General features: G+C 57.8%; 2 protein-coding genes across 3 annotated transcripts; one reads left to right on the forward strand and one right to left on the reverse strand.

The window, feature by feature from the left end:
* The first annotated feature begins 8,223 nt into the window (after positions 1-8,223).
* MFSD12 (major facilitator superfamily domain containing 12) lies at positions 8,224-21,814 on the forward strand. 2 transcript variants are annotated; one of them, XM_073017129.1, is made up of 10 exons: positions 8,224-8,726; positions 14,277-14,487; positions 17,488-17,632; positions 17,725-17,907; positions 18,206-18,298; positions 18,389-18,481; positions 19,339-19,509; positions 19,596-19,690; positions 20,782-20,912; positions 21,295-21,814. In XM_073017129.1, exons 1-10 carry the CDS (start codon positions 8,429-8,431, stop codon positions 21,315-21,317), a joined length of 1,443 nt encoding a protein of 480 aa, XP_072873230.1. In that variant the 5' UTR covers positions 8,224-8,428; the 3' UTR covers positions 21,318-21,814. The 2 variants fall into 2 exon arrangements, with proteins under 2 accessions (XP_072873230.1, XP_072873229.1); XM_073017128.1 differs by lacking the exon at positions 17,725-17,907 and having other exon boundaries at positions 8,315-8,726.
* Positions 21,815-21,881: 67 nt separating this feature from the next.
* On the reverse strand, positions 21,882-26,975 carry TEKTIP1 (tektin bundle interacting protein 1). The gene is made up of 4 exons (XM_007994781.3): positions 26,726-26,975; positions 22,539-22,777; positions 22,331-22,456; positions 21,882-22,183 (listed from the first exon to the last, which is right to left on the reverse strand). Exons 1-4 carry the CDS (start codon positions 26,866-26,868, stop codon positions 22,002-22,004), a joined length of 690 nt encoding a protein of 229 aa, XP_007992972.3. The 5' UTR covers positions 26,869-26,975; the 3' UTR covers positions 21,882-22,001.
* Between the last annotated feature and the right edge of the window lie 485 nt (positions 26,976-27,460).

The following is a 27,460-nucleotide window of genomic DNA, read 5'->3' on the forward strand; positions in this document are numbered from 1 at the left end:
GCACAGTGGCTCACGCCTGGAATCCCAGCACTTCGGGAGGCCGAGGCGGGGTATCACCTGAGGTCAGGAGTTCGAGACCAGCCTGGCCAACATGGGGAAACCCCATCTCCACTAAAAATACAAAAAAACTTAGTCAGGTGTGGTGGCGGGCGCCTGTAATCCCAGCTACTCGGGAGGCTGAGGCAGGAGAATTGCTTGAACCCCGGAGGTGGAGGTTGCAGTAAGCTGAGATTGCACCGGTGCACTCCTGCCTGGGCGACAGAGCAACTCTCAAAACACAACAGCAACAACAAAAACCCCCGAGTTCCAGGCCCTGCCGTGCCAGGAGGTCACCGCACTTCCTTACAGCTCCTCCCCGTTTTGCTCTCAGCACAAGGACTGACCAGCATCAATGTGAAAACATAAATCACAAGACTCACAGAACGCGCTCCTTCTGGCAATGGGAAACCAGATACTGAACAGGACCCAAAGCCAGGCCGGGCCTGGCGAAGACTGAGTCCCGCAAAGACTGACTGAAGAGGCCAGGCGCAGTGCCTCACGCCTGTCATCCCAGCGCTTTGGGTGCCCGAGGCAGGCAGATCATGAGGTCAGGAGTTCGAGAATAGCCTGACCAACATGGAGAAACTCCTGTCTCTACTAAAAATACAAAAAATTAGCCAGGTGTGGTGGCTCATGCCTGTAATCCCAGCTACTCGGTAGGCTGAAGCAGGAGATCACTTGAACTAGGAGGTGGAGCTTGCAGTGAGCCGAGATCTTGCCATTGCACTCCAGACTGGGTGACGGACCCAGACTCCATCTCAAAAAAAAAAAGTTAGTTGGGTGTGGTGGTGGCCACCTGTAATCACAGGTACTTGGGAGGCGGAGGCAGGAGAATCGCTTGAACCTGGTGGGCAGAGGTTGTGGTGAACAGAGATTGTGCCACTGCACTCCAGCCTGGGTGACAGAGTGAGACCTTGTCTCAAAAAAAAAAAAAAAAAAAAAAAAAGGGGTAGGGAGGGAAGGAAGGAAGGATAGATTCCTTTCTTTTCTTTCTTTCTTTTCTTTTTTTTTTTTTTTTTTTGAGATGGAGTCTTGCTCTATTGCCCAGGCTGGAGTGCAGTGGCATGATCTCAGCTCACCGCAACCTCCACCTCCCAGGTTCAAGTGATTCTCCTGTCTCCGCCTCCTAAGTAGCTGGGATTACAGGTGCGCGCCAGCATGTCCAGCTAATTTTTCTATTTTTAGTAGAGACGGGGTTTCACCATGTTGGTCAGGCTGGTCTCCAACTCCTGACCTTGCGATCCACCTGCCTTGGCCTCCCAAAGTGCTGGGATTACAAGCATGAGCCACCATGCCTGGCTGTCTCCCTCCCTCCGTCCCTCCCTCCCTTCCTTCCTTTTCTTCCTTCTTTTCTTTCCTTTTTTTTTTTTTTTTTTTTGAGACAGAGTCTCGCTCTTGTTGCCCAGACTGGAGTGCAGTGGCGCGATCTTGGCTCACTGCAAGCTCTGCCTCCCGGGTTGATGCCATTCTCCTGCCTCAGCCTCCTGAGTAACTGGGACTACAGGCTCATGTCACCACACCCAGCTAATTATTTGTATTTTTGTAGAATTGAGGTCTCACTATGTTGCCCAGGCTGGTCTCGAAGTCCTGACCTCAGGTGATCTGCCTGCCTCGGCCTCCCAAAGTGCTAGGATTACAGGGGTGAGACACCGTGCTGGACCTAAAATATATTTTTATTTTTATCATTATTTTTTTAGAGATGGGGTTGCCCTATGTTGCCCAGTCTGGTCTTGAACTCCTGGGTCCAAGCCATCTGACCGCCCCAGCCTTCCTAAGTGCTGGGATTACAGGCGTGAGCCACCGCACCTGGCCAAGTTGTATGGTTGAAGCTTGCCAGTATTCTATTTGATTCTGTTACTCTCACCCCCATTTTATGGAGAGGGCAACTGAGGTTTGCTGGCTTGTCAGGGACTGTACAGATATGATCCTGGCTTTGCTCCCCCGCTCCCCCACCTCCACCATGGCCACCCTCAGATCTAAGGAAGTTTCAGTGCAGCCTCAGGAACCCTCACTGCCCCCCGCCTCTGTCATCCCAGGCCTGGGTCACAGAAGATCAAGGAAGCCTCCGGTACTTAACGTTCTCCACTCCACCCGAGGCTGGACTGCGGCCATCAGGACATCCGATCTCCGGCCAGGGGAGGGGGGACGCAGGCTTGGCGTCAGGGGGCCGCTGGTGAGGGGCTGGGGACATCAAAGGCTGTGAGGATCTCTCCTGACTCCTCTGTCCTACCCCGAGGGCCTGAGCTTTCATCATGCCTTCCTGACATCTCCAGACAGGGCCTTCTCTGATCTTTACCCCCACGTCCAACCCCCACTCTTGTTGAGGCATGTCGTCTCCTGTGGCTTCCCCACGCACGCACCTGAGGCCTTCGTTTGGAAGAAGCTGCTCATCTCCCACTGGACTTTTTAATCACAGTCCCACCCTCCCTCTAACCCCTACCATGGCTCCCTTGTGACCTCAGGGTAATGTCCCAACTCCTCACCTGCCATGTAACCACGCTTCTTGGTCTGACTCCTCCAGCCCTGTCCCTGATGAGGGGAACTGGGAGGGGTCACCCTTGTCTACCCTCAAAACCGGGGGCTTCAGAATCTTTGGGGCTCCTCGGCACAAGGTCAGACCTAGTTCCTGCTCACCCCACAAAGTCAGGGCTAGGAAATATGAGCTGGCTTCCAGGGACAAAACAGAGGCCGGGTGCCGAGGCTCACGCCTGTAATCCCAACACTGGGAGGCTGAGCTGGGAGGACCACTTGAAGCCAGGTGGTCGGGACCAGCCTAGGCAAAATGATGAGGCCTCATCTCTACAAAAAATTTAAAAATACTTTGAGTGAGGCCAGGCGCGGTGGCTCACGCCTGTAATCCCAGCACTTTGGAAGGCCGAGGAGGGTGGATCACGAGGTTAGGAGGTCGAGACCATCCTGGCTAACAAGTTGAAACCCTGTCTTTGCTAAAAATACAAAAAATTAGCCGGGCACGGTGGCTCATGCCTGTAATCCCAGGACTTTGGGAGGCCGAGGCGGGTGGATCATGAGGTCAGGAGTTCAAGACCAGCCTGGCCAAGATGGTGAAACCCCATCTCTACTAAAAATAGAAAAAATTAGGCGCGGTGGCAGGCACCTATAATCCCAGCTACTCGGGAGGCTGAGGCAGGAGAATCACTTGAACTTGGAGGGCAGAGGTTGCTGTGAGCCAAGATCACGCCACTGCACTCCAGCCTGGGCTACAGAGTGAGACTCCATCTCAAAAAAAAAAAAAAAAAAAAAAAAAAAATTAGCTGGGCGTGGTGGCGGGCGCCTGTAGTCCCAGCTACTCAGGAGGCTGAGGCAGGAGAATGGCATGAACCTGGGAGGCAGAGCTTGCAGTGAGCTGAGATTGCGCCACTGCATTCCAGCCTGGGGGAGAGAGCAAGACTCCATCTCAAATAAACAAACCAACAAAAAATAAAAATACTTTGGGTGGCCAGGCGCAGTGGCTCACAGCTCTAATCCCAGCACTTTGGGAGGCTGTGGTGGGCAGATCACTTAAGGTCAGGAGTTTGAAACCAGCCTGGCCAACATGGTGAAACCCCATCTCTACTAAATATACAAAAATCATCTGGGGGTGGTGGCAGGTGCGCCTGTAATCCCAGCTACTCGGGAGGCTGACACAGAATTGCTTGAACCCAGGAGGCAGAGGTCGCAGTGAGCTGAGACTGCGCCACTGCACTCCAGCCTAGGTGACAAAGCAAGACTCTGTCTTAAAAAAACAAAAACCGGCCGGGCGCGGTGGCTCAAGCCTGTAATCCCAGCACTTTGGGAGGCCGAGACGGGCGGATCACGAGGTCAGGAGATCGAGACCATCCTGGCTAACACAGTGAAACCCCGTCTCTACTAAAAACACAAAAAACTAGCCGGGCGAGGTGGCGGGCGCCTGTAGTCCCCGCTACTCGGGAGGCTGAGGCAGGAGAATGGCGTAAACCCGGGAGGCGGAGCTTGCAGTGAGCTGAGATCCGGCCACTGCACTCCAGCCCGGGCGACAGAGCAAGACTCCGTCTCAAAAAAAAAAAAAAAAAAAAAAAAAAAACAAAAACCACCTGGGCCTCCCAAAGTGCTGGGATTACAGGTGGGAGCCAGGGCCCCCGGTCCCTAGGCTAGTATTTCAAAAATCCATTTTTTCATTTTCCTCAGAGGACTGAAGGGGAACGTGCCAGGAGGACTCTAAGGGGGAACATGCCACACAGAGAGGAAGGAATTGGGGTTCTTATCTCTCCTCATGCCTTTATCTCCCTGAGTCGTCTGCCTCTTATCTCTCCTCCTTCCTTTCTAGGTTCTGTCTCTTGACCTCCTTTACCTCTCTCACCCATTTTCAGTCTGGTTTTCATAAAACAGAAAACAGTTTGTGACTTGCATCAGCGTGGGTGGCCAGGGCTGTGGACCCCTTGGCTGTTTGAGCCTTGGGTTTTTTTTTTTGTTTTTTTTGTTTTTTTTTTTTTGAGACGGAGTCTCACTCTGTCACCCAGGCTGGAGTGCGGTGGTACGATCTCGGCTCACTGCCAACTCCGCCTCCCAGGTTCATGCCGTTCTCCTGCCTCAGCCTCCCAAGTAGCTGGGACTACAGGCACCCACCACCGCGCCCGGCTAACTTTTTTATTTTTAGTAGAGACAGGGTTTCACCGTGGTCTCGGTCTCCTGACCTTGTAATCCGCCCACCTCAGCCTCCCAAAGTGCTGAGATTATAGGCGTGAGCCACCGCGCCTGGCCTTGGTTTGGTTTTTGAGACGGAGCTTCACTCTGTCGCCCAGGCTGGAGTGCAGCGGTGCAATCTCAGCTTACTGCAACCTCAGCCCTCCCGGGTTCAAGTGATTCTCTTGCCTCAGTTTCCTGAGTAACTGGGATTACAGGCACAGCCACCAGGCCCAGCTAATTTTGTATTTTTAGTAGAGATGGGTTTTCACCATGTTGGGCAGGCTGGTCTCAAACTCCTGGTCTCAAGTGATCTGCCCACCTCGGCCTCCTAAAATGTTGGGATTACAGGCTTGAGCCACCGCACCTGGCCTAATTTTTAAAATTTTTTTGTAGAGATAGGGTCTCAGCACATTGCCCAGGCTGGTCTTGGACTCTTGGGATCAAGTAATCCTCTCAACTCGGCCTACCAAAGTTCTGGGATTACAGGCATGAGCCACTGTGCCAGGCCAGTTATGTAACTCTTGTACCTGTTCTAGATCAGGGGAGACCCAGGCTCCAAGAGGTTAAAAGACTTGTCCCAGGCTGGGTGCAGTGGCTCAGGCTAATCCCAGCACTTGGGGAGGCCGAGGCAGGAGGATCACCTGAGGTCAGGAGTTTGAGACCAGCCTGGCCAACATGGTGAAACCCTGTCTCTATTAAAAATACAAAAATTAGCCAGGTGTGGTGGCGGGCGCCTGTAATCCTAGCTACTTGGAAGGCTGAGGAAGGAGAATCTCTTGAACCCAGGAAGCAGAGGTTGCAGTGAGCTGAGATCATGCCACTGTACTCCAGCCTGGGCGATAGAGTGAGACCCTGTCTCAAAAAAAAAAAAAACAGACTTGAGAATCAGTGGAACCAAGTATGGATCTAATGATTCCCCTTGCAGACTGCAAGGGCCTTTTGTTTTGTTTTGTTTTGTTTTGGAGTTGGGGTCTTGCTGTTGCCCAGGTTGGAGTGCAGTGGTACAATCATACCTCACTCTGACTGCAAGGTCTAAAGATACTGCTGTAGGCCGGGCACGGTGGCTCATGACTGTAATCCCAACACTTGGGAGGCCGAGGCAGGTGGGTCACTTGAGGTCAGGAGATTGAGACCAGCCTGGCCAATATGGTGAAACCCCCATCTCTACTAAAAATACAAAAATTAGCCAGGCGTGGTGGTGGGTGCCCGTAGTTCCAGCTGCTGGGGAGGCTGAGGTGGGAGAATCGCTTGAACTCGGGAGGCGGAGGCTGCAATGAGCTGAGATCGCATCACAGCACTCCAACCTGGGTGACAGAGGGAGACTCCATCTCAAAAAGAAAAAGAAAAAGAGAAAGAGAAAGAGAGAGGGAGAGAAAGAAAAGAAAGGGAAGGAAGGACGGAAGGAAGGAAAAGAAAGAAAGAGAGAGAACAAAAAGAAAAGAAAAGAAAACTGCTGGAGACCTGCCCGATGCAGAGGCTCATGTTTGTAATCCCAGAGCTTCTGGAGGCCAGGGTGGGAGGCTTGCTTGAGACCAGGAGTTTGAGGTCAGCCTAAGCATCATAGTGAGACTCCGTCTCTCCAAAATTAAAAATACAAAAATTAGCCACATGTGGTGGCACATGCCTGTAGTCCCAGCTACCCAGGAGGCTGAAACAGGAGGAGGATTACTTGAGCCCTGAAGATCGAGGCTGCAGTGAGCCATGATTGCACCAATGCACTGCAGCCTGGACCACAGAGCAAGACCGTTTCATTTTTTCTTTTCTTTTCTTTTTTTTTTTTTTTTTTTTTTCTGAGACGGCATTTCGCTCTTGTTGTCCAGGTTGGAGTGCAATGGCGTGGTCCTGGCTCACTGCAACATCCGCCTCCCGGGTCAAGCAATTCTCCTGCCTCAGCCTCCAAAGTAGCTGGGATCTCAGGCACCTGCTACCATGCCCGGCTAATTTTTGTATTTTTATTTTTATTTTATTTATGTTTTTGAGAAGGAGTCTTGCTCAGTCGCCCAGGCTGGAGTGCGGTGGCTCCATCTTGGCTCACTGCAAGCTCCACTTCCCGGGTTCACGCCATTCTCCTGCCTCAGCCTCCGGAGTAGCTGGGACTACAGGTGCCCGCCACTACACTCAGCTAATTTTTTTTGTATTTTTAGTAGAGATGGGGTTTCACCGTGTTAACCAGGATGGTCTCAATCTCCTGACTCGTGATCCGCCCGTCTCGGCCTCCCAAAGTGCTGGGATTACAGGCGTGAGTCACGGCGCCCGGCAATTTTTGTATTTTTGATACAGACGTGTTTCACCATTTTGGCCAGTCTGGTCTCAAACTCCTGACCTCAGGTGATCTGCCCGTCTCGGCCTCCCAAAGTGCTGGGATTACAGGTGTGAGTCACCGCGCCTGTCTCAAGACCTTGTTTCTTTTTTAATTTTTAAATTTTTTTATTTTGAGACCGAGTCTCACTGTGTCGCCCAGGCTGGAGTGCAGTGGCCCGAACTCAGCTCACTGCAAGCTCCGCCTCCCGGGTTCACGCCATTCTCCTGCCTCAGTCTCCCGAGTAGCTGGGACTACAGGCGCCCGCCACCGCGCCCGGCTAGTTTTTTGTATTTTTAGTAGAGACGGGGTTTCACCGTGTTAGCCAGGATGGTCTCGATCTCCTGACCTTGTGATCCGCCCGTCTCGGCCTCCCAAAGTGCTGGGATTACAGGCGTGAGCCACGGCGCCCGGCCTCAAAACCCTGTTTCTAAAATAAATAAAAAGAAGAAAGAAGAGAAAATGCCGCTGGAAGGAGTAGGGTCTGAGGTAGTGGGAACCGCCCGCACTCCTTGGAGGAACTTGAAACCCTCAGTCCGGTGACTCGTTCGAGGGAGGACGTTGGTTGGAGGGGGAAGGGTCGCGCGCACAGGCCTCGGAGTCACCGGCGCCTGACTCACTGCGCGCCCCGGGCAACTCCGTTCCTCGCCTGTAAAATGGGAGTAAAATTTGCCCCACCACGTGGGGCTTTTGGCAGGCAACGCTCGTTAAAGGCCAGCTGGTACTATTATGTTGATTACCCCCATTATTACCGTTAGTAACCAATTAGTGTTGTTGCGTCCTCTCCCGATCCAGTCTCTCTAGGTCGGGAAGTCAGCGGACCCCGAGGCCAGCTCGGGCTCAGACCTCCCCACGACCCCAACCCCAGAGCCCATCCCACCCGCTCCACCCCAGCCCTCAGTGGGCCGTCCAGCTCCGGGTGGACTGGGGTGGCGCGGGCCTGGAGGCGGGGTCTGGGTGGGAGCCGGCAGTGCCCCCTGGTACATTTCCCTCCCCAGTCTATGGGGGTGCCGGCCACTGACGCGGAGCGGTCGGGGGTCGTCCTCATACCCGGCGGGCGCTAGGACCGCACGGGCGCCCGGCGTAGAGGCGGAACCAGCCCTGGGGCCACGCCCCTCTCCGCTCTCCTTGGCGATTGGCTGCGGTTACCCGGGACGTGGCTCCGATTGGCTCAGGCGCCGGAACAGCCCCGCCCCTCCCCGCCCGGCGCAGTCTCCGGGCTCTGGGGCCCGGCAGCCGCAGAGTCGAGCCTGGGGCGGACGCCGCAGAAGCGGGTGCGGGCGCGGCCGGAGGAGAGCGGGGCGCGGAGTGCGGTGTGCCCGGCGCGTGTTGGGCGTCCCCGGCGCCTCTCCCGACGGCACCCCCGAAGGCCTGGCCCCGGTACCCTCCGCAGAGCCTGGGGGTGGGGGGCGCGTGCCCGGCGCCGCAATGGGCCCGGGACCCCCAGCGGCCGGAGCGGCGCCGTCCCGGCGGCCGCTGTCCCTGGTGGCGCGGTTGAGCTACGCCGTGGGCCACTTCCTCAACGACCTGTGCGCGTCCATGTGGTTCACCTACCTGCTGCTCTACCTGCACTCGGTGCGCGCCTACAGCTCCCGCGGCGCGGGGCTGCTCCTGCTGCTGGGCCAGGTGGCCGACGGGCTGTGCACACCCCTCGTGGGCTACGAGGCCGACCGCGCCGCCGGATGCTGCCCTCGCTACGGCCCGCGCAAGGCCTGGCACCTGGTCGGTAAGCGTCCCGGCCCCGCCACCTGTCAGGCAGTCCCTCCGAGACTCCGCGACCCGGCAGCCTCCTCCCTCTGACCCGCCACCCCGTCTGCCTGCCCGGGATCGGAGTCTCCCCTCGGTCTGTCTGTCCGGTGGCCCGAGCCTCCCTGCACGGTCTGTCCACGGCCTTAACCTCCCCTATCTGTCTGCCCTATGGGCTGAGTCTTCACCCCTCTGTCTGTCCCATGGTCAGAACCTTCCCTACCTGTCTGTCTGTGCCCGTGGCCTGAGCCTCCTCCATCAGTCCCGCCACCCAGTCCCCTCTGTCTGCCTGCCTGGGGCCTAGGTCTTCCCTGTGTGTCTGCCCCATGAGCTGAGTCTTCACTCCTCTGGCTGTTCTGTGGCCTGAGCCTCCCGCCTCTGTCTGACCACCCAGTGGTCCCTCTGTGGTGTCACTCCTGGACCTCCCGTGCCTGTCCCACCAGCCAGCCTCCCCCGTCTGTCTATCTGCCCCCTGGCCTGAGCCGCCCCCATCTCTCTGACTGTGCAGGGCCTCCCCCATCTGTTCAACCGTGCAGGGCCTCCCTATCTGCCTGAGCCGTGAGCCTCCCCTGTCTGCTTAACTGCCCCGTATCCCTTTTGTCTGTCCCTTGGCCCAGCTTTCCTTGTCTGTCTGCCTCAGAGCTGCCGTCGGACCTGCAGGGCCTTCACCATCTGACTACATGACTTCCTAGTGTCAATGCCTTTGTCTTTCTGACCCCCCGGGCCGCCCTGAACCCTTTGGAGGGTTGGTGGTGCCTCCTTTCAGTCTGTCTAGCCTGAGCTCATCTATTAGGGTGACCAACCGGGACAGCTATGGCTGAGGGACAGTCAGGCTGCCTAGAGCCTCCTCTCTCTGTCTGTCTGTTCGGCCAGGGCAACCTGGTGCGTGGGCAGTTGGAGGGTGCTGCCCCGGGAGTTGAGAGTTGAGAGCCGCCTGGGTGGGACTGGAGGGTCAGGGGTCTCTGCCCTGTTCTTGCATTGCCTCTATCTGCCCGGCCAGGGTCAGGGATGCCCCTAGGTCTGGGGGAGGTGCCCTGATTAGAGAGGGCTGTCGGGAGGGCAGCAGGCCAGCGTCATGGGCTGGGTCACCCTGCCCCGGTGCCCATCGATAAGACGGCAGGACTGCCTCCCAGCGGCCCTCCTCTCCCCGCCTGGACCCTGGGCCTGAAGATTAGCCGGCCTCCTTCCCTGCTCTTCTTGCCCTCACGGAAGTGCCGGCTGCGTCCTGGCGTTTGGGACACACAGGGCATTTCAGGAGGCAGGGCCAGGAATCCTGCGCAGTTCTTGGAATTCCAGGTTGCAGGAGGGGCAGGCTGGTGCCTCCTCACCCTTGGGAACAATGACTGAGGTGGGTGGTTGGACCCAGGCTCTGGGTGTTGACATTTTTGGCAAGAGGCAGTGGATCTCCAGTGGTCTGAGGGCGCAGGCCCGGCAGGAGGCACAACTTGGGGACTGGATTTTCATGTTTCCTATGTCTGGGCTATTCCCGGGTCACCTGAGGTGGCGGCAGACAGGGAGGGGACCGGCTGTCCCTTCCCCTGAGTGGTGCCCAGGGCTCCAAATTCCTCTTTGATCATAATAGTTGGATAAGCTCTTTGACAGATGCACAAGATAATTTCTGGGCGGGGCGGGCGCGGTGGCTCACTCTTGGCACCCCAGCACTTTGGGAGGCCTCCTCACCTGAGGTCAGGAGTTTGAGACCAACCTGGCCAACATGGCAAAACCCTGTCTCTACCAAAATACAAAAAGTAGCTGGGTGAGGTGGCACGTGCCTATAATCCCAGCTACTTAGGAGGCTGAAGCGGGAGAATCATTTCAACCTGGGAGGCAGAGGCTGTAGTCAGCGGAGATCGTGCCACTGCACTCCAGACGCAGCGAGAGTCTGTCTAAAACAAAACAAACAACAACAACAACAAACCAAAACAAGAAAACAAACAGAAAAAGTAACTGAAGGCTTTATGTTTTTCCAAAGCAGGCTTTTGGGAACGGGTGTTCCAATCGGACACCAAGGCCTCCAACGTCACCCCTCTTCCCTGCCTTGGGGAGGGGGCATCTGCCCCGGGAGCTGAGAGTCGGTGGCCACCTGGGTGGGCCTGGAGGGTCTGTTGGGAGCAGAAGCCCAGGCAGCCGCTGTTGATGCCTGAGCAGGTGACTTGAGTGAAGGTCACCCTAGCAATGGCACCCACTTCTGTATTTCACACCCAAGTCTGGGGCTGGTGGCTAAGGACTCGCTTTGCCCCTTAACAAGTCCTGGGGGGCTCCCCCGCAATCCTGAGAGGACCCTCAGACTCAGACACAAACACTCCTGTGGGTGGGCAGGTGGTACAAATGGGCTTCAGAAGGAAGGACATTAGCTTTGAGGTATTGAAGGATGGGTAGGAGCGTGTGGAGAGGTGCATTCCAAGTAGCAGAAGCAGCTGTGGAAAAGGTAGGAACAGTCCTCACTTTGAAGCTGCGGAAGCAGGAAGTGGTTCAGAGTAGACGGAGCTTTTGCTGGTGCCACACGTGAACTCTATCCCCACAGCAGCCTGTGGGGCAGGAACTTACTTTCTTTTTGTTTTTTGTTGTTGTTGAGACAGAGTCTCACTCCGTCGCTCAGGCTGGAGTGCAGTAGCGGGATCTCGGCTCACTGCAACCTCCGCCTCCCGGATTCAAATGATTATTGCGCCTCAGCCTCCCAAGTAGCTGGGATTATACGCACGTGCCACCAAAGCCGCCTAATTTTTTTAGTTTTAGTAGAGACAAGGTTTCACCATATTGTCCAGGCTGGGCTTGAACTCCTAACCTCAAGTGATCTGCCTGTCTCAGCCTCCCAGAGTGCTGGGATTACAGGTGTGAGCCACCACGTCCCCATGGGCAGGAACTTTCACTACCCTTTGTCTTTTTTTTTTTTTTTTTGAGATGGAGTCTTGATTTGTCGCCCAGGCTGGAAGGCAGTGGCATGATCTCGGCTCACTGTAACCTCTGCCTCCTGGGTTTAAGCGATTCTCCTGCCTCAGCCTCCCGAGTAGCTGGGACTACAGGCGCGTGCCACCACGCCCGGCTAATTTTTGTATATTTAGTAGAGGCAGGGTTTTACCATGTTGGTCAGGGTGGTCTCAAACTCCTGACCTCAGGTGATCTATCCGCCACGGCCTCCCAAATGTGCTGGGATTATAGGCATGAGCCACCGCACCCAGTCTGTTCTTTTCCTTTCTCTTTTTGTTTCATTTCTTTTAGTTGGTTTTTTTGTCTTTTTTTTTTTCCTTGACAAGGTCTCGCTCGTTGCCCAGACTGGAGTGCAGTGGCACGATCATGACTCACTGTAGCCTCAACCTCCTAGGTTCAAGCGATCCTCCCACCTCAGCCTCACAAAGTGCTGGGATTACAGGGATGGGCCACCACTCCTGGCCACGATCCCTGCTTTCTGAAAACTGAGGCCTAGAGAGGCACAGTCACTTGCCCAAGCTCCCCCTGCCAGGCAGCCTGGCCCCAGCAATGGTTAACCCAGACTGGCCCGCAGGAACAGGGAGTCCGGCCAGGAAGAGACCTTCTCACCAGAGTCCACAGTTCGTGCTCTGCCCCCGGATGACCCCGCCAGGACCCCAGGAATCCGCACAAACCCTCCCAGACCCTAGTTCCAGGGAAGCCAGCAGGAGAGGCCGCCTTTGGTTTCACTTCCCCATTCCAGTTCTCTGGGGGCTGGCCCAGCGTCTGGGGATGAGGTCATCTCTGGAGCCTGGAGGGAGGAAGGAGGTCCCGCCTCTAGGCTTGGTGGTATGGGCCCTTCCAGGTGCCCCAGGCTGGGAGGAGAGGAGTGTGGGGCCGTGGGGAAGGAGCCTGGCTCCGGCTCACTCTAGGGGCCTCAGTTTTCCCATCTGGAAAATGAGGATAATGACACCCACGTCTCTAGGCTGTGTCAGAGCCACTATTGTTTTTCACTGCTCAGAAGATAGTGAAGGAACAGCCTGTACGGTGCCTCACGCCTGTCATCCCAGCACTTTGGGAGGCTGAGGCAGGTGGATCACTTGAGGCCAGGAGTTCCAGTTCAGCCTGGCCAACGTGGTGAAACCCCATCCCTATCAAAAGTACAAACATCGACCGGATATGGTGGCGGGCGCCTGTAATCCCAGCTACATGGGAGGCTGAGGTGGGAGAATGACTTGAACCCGGGAGGCGGAGGCTGCAGTGAGCTGAGATCTGTACTCCAGCCTGGGCCACAGAGTGAGACTCTGTCTCAAAAAAAAAAAAAAAAAGGCCGAGTGCAGTGGCTCACTCCTATAATCCCTGCACTTTGGGAGGCTGCGGTGGGTGGATCATCTGAGGTCAGGTGTTGGAGACCAGCCTGGCCAACATGGCGAAACCCTGTCTCTACTAAAAATACAAAAATTAGCTGGGCGTGGTGGCAGGTGCCTGTAGTCCCAGCTATTCGGGAGGCTGAGGCATGAGAATCACTTGAACCCGGAGGCAAAGGTTACAGTGAGCCAAGATCTCGCCAGTGCACTCCAGCCTGGGCGACAGAGCAAGACTCTCTCTCTAAAAAAATGGAGATATTGAAGTGCCCGAGTTCCATGCTGGGTCTCCCCAGGCCCCTCAGAAGCTGCTGTCTGCAGAGGAAAGCCGGCAGGAAGCTGGCAGACAGACAGACAGAGAATTCCCTGGTGCGCTGAAGGGTGAAGTAGGAGCCGCAAGGGCCAGGAGAGACGTGTTTGAGGAGGTGACATTCCCGTTGAGCCCAGAGGTGAAAAGGAGCCGGTCTTAATAAGATGTGAGAGAAAGAGAGCTCCAGGCAGAGGCACGTCCATGCAAAGGCCCTGGGGCAGGACCGCCCGGGGTGTTGGAGGAACAGTGAGGAGACGTGCATGGCTGGAGCAGAGAGAGAAGAGGGAGAGAGGGCAGGGCAGGACAGGGCACAGAGGGAATAGGGCAGGTTGCAAAGAGCCCTGTGGGCTGCAGGGAGGATCTTACATTTGTTCCAAGGTATCTTAGGGGTTTTTTCTGAGGATGTGAAGAACCAGGGCTTGGCACAGCAGAGCCAAGCACCTTGGTTGGGGGCAGTTGCTATTTCCAGAATGTCCCTGGAGGCCTGGACACCACAGTGCTACAGGGAGTGGTCACCTTAGGAGCTGACAGGGACCGCGGAGCTCAAGGAGGGCAGGGTCCAGCCCAGCCCCGCCCAGCCCTACCTGGGCCTCCCGCTCCCTGAGGCCCCATGGGAGGCTTGTCAGTGGCCGAGGGGGAGGAGCCGGGGGAGGCTGTGGCTGTAACCGGGGGCACCTGTGGGGGCAGGTTTCCAGGGGACCCCCTGCGCCCAGGTTCTTCTGACTTACAGGCTGAGCCCAGGTACCTGGTGTCAGATTCCCCTTTTGTCACCGGGGCCATAGGCCTGGGGCACCCCGGCTGCAGACCCTCACTCCTGTATGACTGTGTGCATGGAGGGGGCGTCTCCGTCTGTGCCTCAGTTTCCCTCTCTCCTCCCTCCCTGTCCCCACCCCGGGAGCCCTGGCTGGTGCGGGACAGCCCCATGACTGACCACCCCACCCGTCCACAGGCACCGTCTGCGTCCTGCTGTCCTTCCCCTTCATCTTCAGCCCCTGCCTGGGCTGCGGGGCGGCCACGCCCGAGTGGGCTGCCCTCCTCTACTATGGCCCGTTCATCGTGATCTTCCAGTTCGGCTGGGCCTCCACACAGATCTCCCACCTCAGCCTCATCCCGGAGCTCGTCACCAACGACCATGAGAAGGTGGAGCTCACAGCACTCAGGTGGGAGCCTGGGCACCCTCCCCCGTGGGCAGGGTGGGCCCTAGCTTGGCGTATCAGTCAGTGGGGCCACGTAACGAGCGGCCAGAGACTCGGCAGCTCGAGACCAGGCAGTCTTTTATGTTTATTTTTTATTTATTTTTATTTTTTTGAGACGGAGTCTCGCTCTGTCGCCCAGGCTGGAGTGCAGTGGCCGGATCTCAGCTCACTGCAAGCTCCGCCTCCCAGGTTTACGCCATTCTCCTGCCTCACCCTCCCGAGTAGCTGGGACTACAGGCGCCCGCCACCTCACCCGGCTAATTTTTTGTATTTTTTAGTAGAGATGGGGTTTCACCGGGTTAGCCAGGATGGTCTCGATCTCCTGACCTCATGATCCGCTTGTCTCGGCCTCCCAAAGTGCTGGGATTACAGGCTTGAGCCACCGCGCCCGGCCTTATGTTTATTTTTTGGAGAGGGGGGTCTCACTCTGTTGCCCAGGCTGGAGTGCAGTGGTGTGATCTCGACTCACTGCAGCCTCAACCTCCTGGACTCAAGTGATCCTCCTGCCTCAGCCTCCTGAATAGCTGGGACTACAGGAGTGTGCCACCACACCCAGCTGTTTTTTAAAGGTTTTGTAGAGATGGGGTCTCACTATATTGTCCAGGCTGGTCTTGAACTCTTGGGCTCAAGCAATCCTCCTGCCTCGGCCTCCCAAAGTGCTGGGATTACAGGCGTGAGCCACCACACTTGGCCATCACACATTTCTCCTGTCACAGTTTTTGGGGGTCAGGAGTCTCCATGGCTGAGCTGGGGGGAGAGGAGTGTAGTGCTTCAGGGTCTGTCTTGGGCCTGCATTCAAGGGGTTGCCCAGGGTTAGGGTCTTAAGGAAGGCTGGGGGCGGTCCCTCCTCTGTGCTCACGTGGTTGGTGGCGGAATTTGCCGTCTTGCACCTGTGCAGATCATGGTGGCCGGCTGCTGCTTCTGAGGCCAGCAGGGGGAGTCTCTGATCCCAAGAAGTCCTAAGTTCTCTCTCCCAAAGGATGGCCTGATTTGGCCAGGCCCACCCACAGTAGTCTCCCTTGAGAGAATCTCGCTCTGTCAGCCAGGCTGGCGTGCAGTGGTACGATCTCAGCTAATTTTTTTTTTTTTTTTTTTTTTTTAATAGACAGAGTTTCCCCATGTACCATGTTGGCCAGGCTGGTCTCAAACTCCTGACCTCAGGTGATCTGCCTACCTTGGCCTCCCAAAGTGCTGGGATTACAGGTGTGAGTCACTGTGCCCAGCCGGTTTTTTTTTTTTTTTTTGAGACAGGAGTCTCACTCTGTCACCCAGGCTGGGGTGCAGTGGCGCCATCTCGGCTCACTGCAATCTCCGCCTCCCGGGTTCGAGTGATTCTCCTGCCTCAGCCTCCCAAATAGCTGGGACTACAGGTGCGCGCCACCACACCCGGCTAATTTTTGTATTTTTAGTAGAGATGGGATTTCACCGTGTTGGCCAGGCTGGTCTCGAACTCCTGACCTCAGTGATCTGCCCTCCTCAGCCTCCCAAAGTGCTAGGATGACAGGCGTGAGCCACCGCGTTTGACCAATAATCTCCCTGTGGATATGTCTGAGCTGACCAAGGTCTTTGGTTAGAACATGTCCACAAAGTCCCTTTCCCTCTGCCATAGAACGCCACTTAGCCCCGGCTACATCCTGGGAGTAACGTCCATGGCAGACTTATAGGTCCTGCTGGCACGGGGAGGGGATGCGACGGGCAGGCCTCTCTGGGGCTGCCTTAGAATTCTTTGTTGGCCGAGGCGGGTGGATCACGAGGTCAGATCGAGACCATCCTAGCTAACACGGTGAAACCCCGTCTCTACTAAAAATATAAAAAATTAGCCGGGCGCAGTGGCGGGCGCCTATAATCCCAGCTACTCGGGAGGCTGAGGCAGGAGAATGGCCTGAACCTGGGAGGTGGAGCTTGCAGTGAGCCGAGATTGCACCACTGCACTCCAGCCTGGGCGACAGAGTGAGACTCCGTCAAAAAAAAAAAAAAATTCTTTGTGTTACACCTGGGTGCGGCGGGTGCCCGGCTTATCCACTCACTTGCTAGAGGCACAGGAAGAGGTTCTTCTGGTTATGATGATGATGTATTGCGTACCTGCTGTGTGCCTGGCATAGTTCTAGACCCTTAACATGAATCTCAACTTCCTTAATCCCCCCGTGAGCTGGGGGGTGGGAACTGTTCTCTCCCACGTACTCCAGAGGAGGGCTCGGCCCCAGCTAGTGCACAAAGCCAGGGTCCACACAGCGCCTCTGTGTCGGGGGAGCACGCTGTCTCCACATCTGACGGTGCATCACCAGCTCTGCCCACTCTGGCCTCCTCCCCACCCCCAGATCTGAGTTCCCCATTATGGCCATGAGACAGGTGCAGGCGCTAACGACACGGGTTGCCCAATGCCCAGGGCCCCTGAGGGCCCCAGCTGACTGGGGCCAGACCCCAGGCACTTCCTACGTGCCATTGCTTTGCCAGCTGACCTCCTGCTGTGCTCACGTGGCCTCTGGAGGTGGCATGGTTCCCGCTTTCAGAAAGAGACTGATTCGTGGTGGGATTCTGAGGCCCCCCTGGGGGGCTCCGTGCCTGGCCGGGCTGCGGGCAGGGGCCGGCCTGGATGCTTCTAGACCAGGGAGCCCTCGCCCTGTAGCCGTCCAGCATCTGGGGAAGAATTCTCGAATCCCGGCTTCTGAGTCTCTGGGTTCTCAGACTTTTGGGTTGTAGCGTGGACTCCGCTTGGCCGAGTCACTGCACCCTGGTCCTAGGCACGAAGCGGGGAGTTGCGGGTCACAGCTGTCCTGCGTTAGATAATGTGCGGGCTGGGGAAACAGAGGCCAGCACGGGCTTCCTGGAGGCCACAGTGTGATGGTGGCTAGAATCACCCACCAGTCAGGGGTTCCCCAGGCTGCTTTGACGGTGCGGCCACGCGGGGAGGAAGTGGCCCGGGGTCCTGGCATCTCGTTGAGTCCCTGCCCGTCTGCCCGCCAGGTATGCGTTCACCGTGGTGGCCAACATCACCGTCTACGGCGCCGCCTGGCTCCTGCTGCACCTGCAGGGCTCGTCACGGGTGGAGCCCACCCAGGACATCGACATCGGCGACCAGCTGGGGGGCCAGGACGTGCCTATGTTCCGGGTGAGCTGGAGCCCGGGTGGGTCGCCTGGAGTCCTCAAGCCAGGGATAGGGGCTGGGCCAGCCGCCACTGACCGCTTCCGCCGGGTCCCCAGAACCTGTCCCTGCTGGTGGTGGGTGTCGGCGCCGTGTTCTCACTGCTGTTCCACCTGGGCACCCGGGAGAGGCGCCGGCCGCACGTGGAGGAGCCGGGCGAGCACACCCCCCTGTTGGCCCCCGCCGTCGCCCAGCCCCTGCTGCTCTGGAAGCACTGGCTCCGGGAGCCAGCTTTCTACCAGGTGCGTGCTGGGGGCGGCGGGGCTGGCGTGGACCTCCTCTCCCACCCACTGGGCCTTTGCTCTGCGGGGCAGCTGCATCCAGACACAGAGCACACGCGGCCGCTGGTGCAGCCCACACCCGGGGCAGACATCACTCATCAAGCGCCGCTCTCCTCTCCCTGGCCCACCCCATTGGGCAGTCACGACCAATGGATCAAATGCCAGCTGCAGGGTGCGCCCACCCCGGCCCCGGTGCCCCCTGCTGGTGGGAGTGGAGAAGGCCCTCCTGATCCCTGGCAGTCCCTCTGTCTGCCCACAGGTGGGCGTGCTGTACATGACCACCAGGCTCATCGTGAACCTGTCCCAGACCTACATGGCCATGTACCTCACCTACTCCCTCCACCTGCCCAAGGTGAGCGGGTTGGGGTGGGGACACTGGGATGGGACGGCCCCAGCCTGGCGAGCCATGACTGACACGCCGTGCCTGGCTCTGCTCCCGCAGAAGTTCATCGCGACCATTCCCCTGGTGATGTACCTCAGCGGCTTCTTCTCCTCCTTCCTCATGAAGCCCATCAACAAGAGAATTGGGCGGAACGTGAGTGCACGGGGACCGGGGTGGAGGACGGGGTGCCCTGCAGCCGAGGTCCCACCCACTGCGGGTTCCAGCCTTGGATGCTTCCAGGCCTCTGAGTTCCTGCCTTGTAGCAGCCCTGGATCTAGGCCGGGTGCGGTGGCTCACACCTGTGATCCCAGCACTTTGGGAGGACAAGGCGGGCGGATCACGAGGTCAGGAGATCCTGGCCAACATGGTGAAACTCTGTCTCTACCAAAAATACAAAAACAAAATTAGCCGGGCGAGGTGGCGGGTGCCTGTAGTCCCAGCTACTCGGGAGGCTGAGGCGGGAGAATGGCGTGAACCTGGGAGGCGGAGCTTGCAGTGAGCCGAGATCGCGCCACTGCACTCCAGCCTGGGCGACAGAGCGAGACTCCGTCTCAAAAAAAAAAAAAAAAAAAAAAAAAAAAAGCCCCGGATCTGGGAACAAGGAATTCTGGGACCCTGGCTTCTGCGTGTCTCAAGTTCATACTCTTGCGGCTGCAGAGCTCTGGTGCTTTCTGTCCACCCTGTGCAGCTACTGAAGGCGTGAAATGTGGCCGCTGGGACTGAGCCGAGTCTGTCATTTGCTTTCATTGTAACTGACCTGCCTTTAGGCAGAGTAGCCACGTGTCTGCAGCCACTGCGGCGTGGACAGAAAGCACAGCTCCGGCATGGAGGGTCTGCTGAGCCTTGGACTTGTCCAGGGCCAGAGCCTGGGCTCCTGAGGGACCATCTAGCTTATGCCTCTTGTTTGCTGGGGTTGGAGGTAGGGGTGGCAGATTGAAGACCAGAGAGGGCCAGCACCAGGCTTGGGGGCACCCAGTGGTATGGGCCTGACCCTGGGGCTGTCCCTACAGATGACCTACTTCTCGGGCCTCCTGGTGATCCTGGCCTTTGCCGCCTGGGTGGCGCTGGCGGAGGGGCTGGGCGTGGCCATATACGCAGCGGCTGTGCTACTGGGTGCTGGCTGTGCCACCATCCTCGTCACCTCACTGGCCATGACGGCTGACCTCATCGGTCCCCACACGGTAGGGCTGGTAGCCAGGCTGGGGCTGGGGAGGCCGGGGCCTAGATCTCGGGATGCACGCTGACCACCTTGCCTGTGTCTCCACAGAACAGCGGAGCGTTCGTGTACGGCTCCATGAGCTTCTCGGATAAGGTGGCCAACGGGCTGGCAGTCATGGCCATCCAGAGCCTGCACCCTTGCCCGTGAGTGCCGCTGTTTGTTCATTCATTCTTCCCTTCCTTCCTTCCTTCATCCATTCTTTTGTTCATTAAGAGGGTATTGAGCGCCTGCTGTGTGCCCAGCAGTGTTCTGGGTCTGGGCATCCAGCTGTGGACCAAAGACACCCACCCCAGTGGGAGTCATAGACTGGGGTGACCTCTCGTTTCTTCCACTGAGCACTTCATTTATTCATTCAACAAACACTGGGTCTGTGTGTGCAGTGCTGAAAACACTGTACAGAAATATATCGGGGGTGGACCCAGCTGGAAGGGAGCCAGACCCTTGTGTAAACCAGACCCATAGAACTCACGGTTCAGACACAGATGGTTCTAGACCACGGCATCACAGCATTCATGCTTGTAGAGGCCCAGGGCCTGGAAACCAAAGCATTCACTGGGGCAGTGCCAGCCATGTGAATAGTCACAGAGGTGAACGTGTGGTCGGGACCGGCGTGGGTGGTGTGTAAAGGTGAATACTCAGAGAAGCCTGGCCAGCCAGGGCAGGAAGCCAGGGAGGGCTTCTTGGAGGAGGTGACATGGACCTGACACCTGCAGGATGTCAGAGCGTTCCAGGCCAAAGCCCTGGGTGGGCCCACAGCTGGCATGTTGGAGGGAACAGGGAGGAGGCCCCTGTGGCTGGAGCAGAGGGAGGAGGGGACGGGGCAGGTCGTGCAGGGCCTGGTGGGCCATGGGGAGGACTTGGACTTTGACCCCGAGGACAGTGGGAGCCATGGAGATCTGTGGGCAGAGGAGGGACAGGCCCTGACCCAGGCGCTCAAAGACGCCCTCTGGTGGCCGCTGCCGGGAGGACAGCTGGTGGGTGCAGGTGGGCCGTGCTGAAGCTGGACGTGGGGAGACAGGGACGGGGAGACGTGGTGGATTAGGGATGGACGCTGGAGGCAGGGCTGACAGGACTGGCCGAACTGTTGGGTGTGGGACAGGAGGGAGGGAGTTGCAGGGACCCCAGCTCCTGGCTTGGACAGGATGGAGCCGCCCTCGGGTGGGAGGGGAGGAACAGGTTCAGCTTGGGTGGGGGGTCCCCATGGTGCCTACTCAGCCCCCGCCTCCTCCCACAGCTCGGAGCTCTGCTGCAGGGCCTGCGTGAGCTTCTACCACTGGGCGATGGTGGCCGTGACGGGTGGCGTGGGCGTGGCCGCTGCCCTGTGTCTCTGCAGCCTCCTCCTGTGGCCCATCCGCCTGCGACGCTGTGAGTCCCGGCGCACCCCTCCCTCCCTCCCCTGAGACTGACCACACTGGGGTGGCTGTGAGTCCCGGCGCACCCCTCCCTCCCTCCCCCGAGACTGACCACACCGGGGTGGCTGTGAGTCCCGGCGCACCCCTCCCTACCCCGAGACTGACCACACCGGGGTGGCTGTGAGTCCCGGCGCACCCCTCCCTACCCCGAGACTGACCACACCGGGGTGGCTGTGAGTCCCGGCGCACCCCTCCCTCCCCCGAGACTGACCACACCGGGGTGGCTGTGAGTCCCGGCGCACCCCTCCCTCCCCCGAGACCGACCACACCGGGGTGGTGGTGGGGGTGGGCCGCACCCCACCCTCCCTAATGCCATTACCACCCCTCCCTTGCAGGGCACCCTGACACCCGGCCCTGATTCCTGATGGTCTCCTGCACCTGTGCAAGGGAACCGTGGGGATGCACGAGGGTGCCCCCCGGGGCCTCGAGGAGAAGCCCCCACTGCCCCTCGCTCTCCTCTGGACCCCCACCCTCCATCCTCGCCCCACTCCTGGGGATGGGGTCGGGTGAGGGCAGCAGGGAGGCCCGCCAGGGCCTTGTGAATCCAGGGGCTTGCAGGGACGCCTGGGCTTTGAGGGTGCCCCATTCTCAACTCCAGCCCAGCCCTCTGGAGGATTTGGGGTGCCCCTCTTGACAGGGAGCAGGACATAGGAATCCCAGAAGGATCTGGGGGAACCCTCACCCTGAGTTCAGTCCAGTTCACCCCTCACCTCTGGCCTGGGGGTCTCCAGATGCTGCCAGGGCCCCCTCAGGACGGCTGGAACCTAGAGGAGACCCCATCACGGGGTGGTGGGCAGCAGGACTGCCCAGTAGGCTTGGTGGACTCTGCTGGCAGCGAATAAAGAGATGATGGTGGCCTGGCTCCTGTCTGCCTGGGGGTCCCTGGGCAGGGGTAGCCTGGGCATCTCAGCCCTGCCCTAGTTGTGGGCAGCCAGCGAGCCCAGCGTCTGCCTCTGTCCCGAGCCTCTGGTCCCCTGGGACGAGGTTAGTGCCCCTTCCTCTGGGTGCAGAAAGACAGTGGGTGCATGGTGACAGCATGCGTTTATCGGGGCATGGGTGTGGAGGAAGGCGGGGGCCGCTGGCAGGTGGAGGGGCAGTACGGCTCCAGACCCCACTCCCGGTAGTTCTGGGTGGTGCCAGGCGGGTGCTGGGGCGCTGATAGGGAGGGCACGTAGTCTGATGCCCTCCACAGTGGCTCCACCCCGTACCGGTTCCTGTTGATGACTGTAGATGGTACCCGGGTCACTCTCTGCCCCCACCTCCTCGCCATTGGCCAGCAAGGGGCTCCCAGACCTCCCTGGCGGTTTCACCCTGGCCTAGGTGGCCTCGTCCCCCAGGCTTCCCGGGGACCCGCCCCGCACTTGGCCTCACCATATTCCTTGCCCTGGATTGGCCTGTCTTTCCACAGTGCGCTCCCCCACCGGGTGCTGGGGACCTGGTACTGGGCAGGGATGATGGGGTCGTGCCAGGCGGTCTCCCGAAGGTGCTGGGTGTAGGCTGCGGTGGGGTGGGGGCTGGCGGTCATTCCTGTCCCCCTCCAGCAGGCCGGGTGCCCAGGGCGGGGAGGGCAGGCACTCACCCGATGGCATGCTGTGCTCCCGACGTTGGTAGCAGCCATGCCAGCGGTTGTAGGCCTCGCGGAAGGGGCTGGCCGGGTCCAACGGCAGGTTGTACCACGCTTTCCGGGTGTCCGAGTTGGTCAGGCCTGCGTACCACAGCTGGCCGGCTGCGTCGTGTCCCATGGGTGTGTACTTCCAGCGTGTGGCCTGCCTGATGGCCAGTGGCCAGCGGGGACCCTCCAGGGACAGGTAGTCATCGCTGAGTGGGCAGGGGGCAGACTGAGCTCGTCTCTACAGCGAGTGCTCTGACCCCTCTGCGATGTCTGCCAGGGTGGAGGATGTAGAGGCCTGGCCCACGGCGTGGGGCCTTCCTCCCTCGCCACTTGGTGTCTGTCCTTCAGTCCTGGATCCCCCACCCCAGAGTGGGTGGCAGAGGAGAGAGGCTGACTCCCCCTCTCCCCACACGTCCCACCCCAAGCACCCAAGTCAGCATTAAACCTTTCTGTTCTGAGCTTTTCTTGCCTGAAGAGGGAGGGGAAGAGGACGAGGGCCCTGGCTACTCCTGGGTTCCTATAGTCCTTGTCCAGCCTGCAAGACGTGCAAGTCCCTTCCTTTGGGAAGCCTCCCCTGGCCTAGAGGTGCACCAGGAAGAAGTGGTCTGGGGCTGGCACTGAGTCATGGCCCAGGGAGGACTGGGGGACGCACTAGGCCAGGTGTGTGGCTCACACCTGTAAACCCAGCACTTTGGGAGGCTGAGGCAGGTGGATCACTTGAGGTCAAGAGTTTAAGACCTGCCTGGCCAGCATGGCGAAACCCCATCTCTACTAAAAATATGAAAATTAGCCAGGCATGGTTGGGGGGGGCCTGTAATCCCAGCTACTCGGGAGGCTGAGGCAGGAGAATCACTTGAATCTGGGAAGTGGAGGTTCCAGTGAGCCGAGATCGTGCCACTGCACTCCAGCCCGGCAACAGAGCGAGACTGTCTCAAACACAAAAAGAGAAAAGACTCAAAGATGTTTTATGCTTTGGCCTTGCTCTTGGGAATATGTCCCAAGGAAGTCACCCCAGAGAACAAGGTTCTTGGCCCCAAGATAGTCTGGCAGGGCTCAAAACAATCTCACCTGTGCCCTGCACGGGAAGCCCGGTTCCAGGTCTCATGGCAGGAACTCGGCGTAAATCCTGACTAGACTCCCAGGTGTCCAAAGAACATGGGAGTAGCCTGGCCAGTTACGGAGCCTGTTTGAGGGACACCACGTAGACTCGGCTTCTCCACTAGAAAGGCAATTTCAAGATCTGGGGAACCTCGCCCCTTTTGACATGAATTGCAAAACACGTGTAGCTTTTAAAACGCAATTAAAATAGCACAAAATTGGCCGGGCGCAGTGGCTCACGCCTGTAATCCCGGCACTTTGGGAGGCCGAGGCAGGTGGATCACGAGGTCAGGAGTTCGAGGCCAGCCTGGCCAACATGGTGAAACCCCATCTCTACTAAAAATACAAAAATTAGCCAGGTGTGGTGATGGACACCTGTGGTTCCAGCTACTTGGGAAGCTGAGGCAGGAGAATCACTTGAACCTGGGAGGCGGAGGTTGCAGTGAGCCGAGATCACACACACCACTGCACTCCAGCCTAAGAGAGAGACTGTCTCAAAACAAACAGACAAAAAGTAATTAAAACAGCACAGAATAATATTTGATGAGAAATGAGCCCCCTCACCACTGCTGTCGGCCCCGTACCCACCTGCCACTCACTACTTTCTGGTGTTTCCTTCCAGGACCAGGTGGTACGTACACCCACCTCCATTATTACCCACTTCCGGGAGCCTGTCCACCGCATCTCCATTTTTTTTTTTTTTTTTTTTTTTTTTAATAGAAATAGGGTCTTGCACCCGGCGCAGTGGCTCACGCCTGTAATCTCAGCACAGTGGGAGGCTGAGGCAGGTGGATCACGAGGTCAGGAGTTTGAGACCAGCCTGGCCAACATGGTGAAACCTCCGTCTCTACTAAAAATACAAAAATTAGCCGGGCGTGGTGGCAGGTGCCTGTAATCCCAGCTACTCGGGAGGCTGAGGCAGGAGAATCGCTTGAACCCAGGAGGCAGAGGTTGCAGTGAGCTGAGATCATGCCACTGCACTCCAGCCTGGGCAACTGAGACCCTTTTTTTTTTTTTTCTTTTGAGACAGAGTCTTGCTCTGTCGCCTAGGCTGGAGTGCAGTGGCACGATTTTGGCTCACTGCAGCCTTGACCTCCTGGGCGCAAGCGATCCTCCCACCTCAGCCTCCCAAGTAGCTAGCATTACAGACACGTGCCACCATGCCTGGTTGATTTTTTTTTTTTTTCCAGACGGAATCTTGCTCTGTCACCCAGGCTGGAGTGCAGTGGTGCGATCTTGGCTCACTACAACCTCCGCCTCCTGGGTTCGAGCGATTCTCTTGCCTCAGCCTCCTGAGTAGCTGGGATTGCAGGCACCTGCCACCACACCCAGATTTTTTTTGTACTTTTAGTAGAGACAGGGTTTCCCCATCTTGGCCAGGCTGATCTTAAACTCCTGACGTCGTGATCCACCAACCTCGGCCTCCCAAAGTGCAAGGATTACAGCTGTGAGCCAGTGCGCCCAGCCTTTTTTTTTTTGAGACAGAGTTTCACTCTTGTTGTCCAGGCTGGAGTGCAATGGCGCCATCTCGGCTCACTGGAACCTCCTCCTCCCAGGTTCAAGCGATTCTCCTGCTTCAGCCTCCTGAGTAGCTGGGATTACAGGCATGAGCCACCATGCCCGGCTAATTCTGTATTTTTAGTAGAGACGGGGTTTCACCATGTTGGTCAGGCTGGTCTTGAACTCCTGACCTCAGGTGATCCGCCTGCCTCGGTCTCTGAAAGTACTGGAATTACAGGCGTGAGTCACTACACCTGGTACCCTGGCTGATTTTTAATTTTTTTTTATAGAGATGGGGTCTCACAGCTGGGCGCAGTGACTCACGCCTGTAATCCCAGCACTTTGGGAGGCCGAGGTGGGCAGATCATGAGGTCAGAAGATCGAGACCATCCTGGCCAGCATGGCGAAACCCCATCTTTACTAAAACAAAAATTAGCTGGGCATGGTGGCACATGCCTATAATCCCAGCTACTTGGGAGGCTGAGGCAGGAGAAAGGCTTGAAGCAGGGAGTCAGAGGTTGCAGTGAGCCAAGAGTGCACCACTGGACTCCAGCCTGGCAACAAGAGCGAGACTCTGTACAAAAAAAAAAAAAAATACAAAACTTAGCTGGGCATGGTGGCACACACCTGTAGTCCCAGCTACTCAGGAGGCTTGAGACAGGAGAATCCTTGAACTTCGGAGACGGAGGTTGCAGTGAGCCAAGATTGTGCCACTGCACCTTAGCCTGGGCAACAGTGAGACTCTGTCTCAGAAAAACAAACAAACAAAAAACTGGGTCTCACTCACTATGTTGCTCAGACTGGTCTTGAACTCCTGGGCTCAAGTGATCCTCCTGTCTCAGCCTCCCAAAGTGCTGGGATTACAGTGGGCCACCATGCCCAGCCACCATCTTCGTTTAATTTCTTTGCTTGGAAATAGAGCAAAGGGCTTTCACTCTTCTTTTTCATGGCTGCATAGTATTCCGTAATTGTTTAAACAATTGCTAATAGACACTGTATTGGGGTGACTTGCATACCTCCAAAATTGCATCTGCTCAGAGCCTCAGCACATGGCCTTGTTTGGAAATGGTTTTAGCAGGTGCAGCTAAGATGAGGTCACCCCGTGTTAGGATGGCCCCGAATCCAGTGCCTGACGCCCTTATAAGGAGAAGGAAACTTGGATGCAGACAGGAAGGCCGGGTGAAGACAGAAGCAGAGACTGGGGGCCAAGGAGTGCCTGGGGTTGCCCAGAGCCACCACGGGCTGAGAGGTGTGGGACAGACTCCCTCAGCCACAGAAGGGCCCAGGCCCGCACACGCCTGGATTTCAGAGGGTGGATATTTCTGTGGCCGAAGCTCCCAGTGCGTTTGCAGCCCTTGGAAATGGCCACAGACACATTTGTTCTCGGCCTGTCTCCAGGTCTGTGGTCCCCACAGTGAGCGGCCGCAGGCTGGAGGGGAACAGGAAGAGCTGGAGGGGACTTCACACACGTGAGCCTTTTAGGAATAATGAGTGACACATGCAAGACCCCAAACCAAACCCCATGTAACCTGACACCCAGGGAGGGAGGGGCTCACCTGTAGAGAGGTGCTGGGAAGCTGGCCTCGAGGGTCCCCGAGGGGACATAGGGCCGGGCAGCCTCTTGCCTCAGGGTTTGCATGTCTGCCTGGGTCCCTGGGGCTCCTGCCAGGAAGGCCTCCGAGGCCACTGTTGACAGCATAAAGGCCACCCAGTGTTCCGGCAACAGCGCTGATGGCTCCCTCCTCCCAGCAGCGGGCGGGGTGAGGTGGCCTCAAGGGAGGGGAGGGCTGGAGAGTCGTTCTGAGTATTTAATAACAGGGGGTGACAGTGTGGGTGGGCAGGGCCAGGGCCACTGCCAGGTGGGGTCCGTGGCTGTGAGCCCCCAGCTCTACGCATGCCCCACCTGGGGCCTGGCCTCTCCATCTCCACACCCCCTTGAGGGGCTTCTGTCTCCCCCTTGCACCTTCGATCGCAGGAGGCGGTGCCAAGTCAGGGGCGCAGGCACCTGGCACCCCAGCTCCTCTCCTCACCCGCTCACACCCAGTCCATTTGTAAAACACACCCAGGATGAGACCCCCACACGGGGCCTCACAGCAGCACAATTGGTGACAACCCGAGGAGGAGAACACAGAACACCCAGTGAGGGGGAGGGGGCCAGCCATGTGCTGGAATGAGATTCAGCCACCAGGAGGTGCGAAGCTCTGACCCAGGCCACAGTGTGGATGCACCTTGAGGATGTCACGCTCCTCTGAGCCAGACACAGAAGGGCGTGCTGTGATCCCACTTCTATG

The sequence above is a fragment of the Chlorocebus sabaeus genome, chromosome 6, assembly GCF_047675955.1.
Source record: "Chlorocebus sabaeus isolate Y175 chromosome 6, mChlSab1.0.hap1, whole genome shotgun sequence".
Classification (NCBI taxonomy): Eukaryota; Metazoa; Chordata; class Mammalia; order Primates; family Cercopithecidae; genus Chlorocebus; species Chlorocebus sabaeus.

Excerpts from the sequence above, each read along its gene's own strand:
- MFSD12 (XM_073017129.1), top strand. The coding sequence starts at position 8,429 with ATGGGCCCGGGACCCCCAGCGGCCGGAGCGGCGCCGTCCCGGCGGCCG. Across the intron at positions 8,727-14,276 it reads CAAGGCCTGGCACCTGGTCG|GCACCGTCTGCGTCCTGCTG; the intron begins GTAAGCGTCCCG and ends ACCCGTCCACAG. Across the intron at positions 17,908-18,205 it reads GGGAGCCAGCTTTCTACCAG|GTGGGCGTGCTGTACATGAC; the intron begins GTGCGTGCTGGG and ends GTCTGCCCACAG.
- TEKTIP1 (XM_007994781.3), bottom strand. The coding sequence starts at position 26,868 with ATGCTGTCAACAGTGGCCTCGGAGGCCTTCCTGGCAGGAGCCCCAGGG. Across the intron at positions 22,778-26,725 it reads TTCCCAGCACCTCTCTACAG|CGATGACTACCTGTCCCTGG; the intron begins GTGAGCCCCTCC and ends CTGCCCACTCAG. Across the intron at positions 22,184-22,330 it reads AATCCAGGGCAAGGAATATG|TCATCAACAGGAACCGGTAC; the intron begins GTGAGGCCAAGT and ends TACCATCTACAG.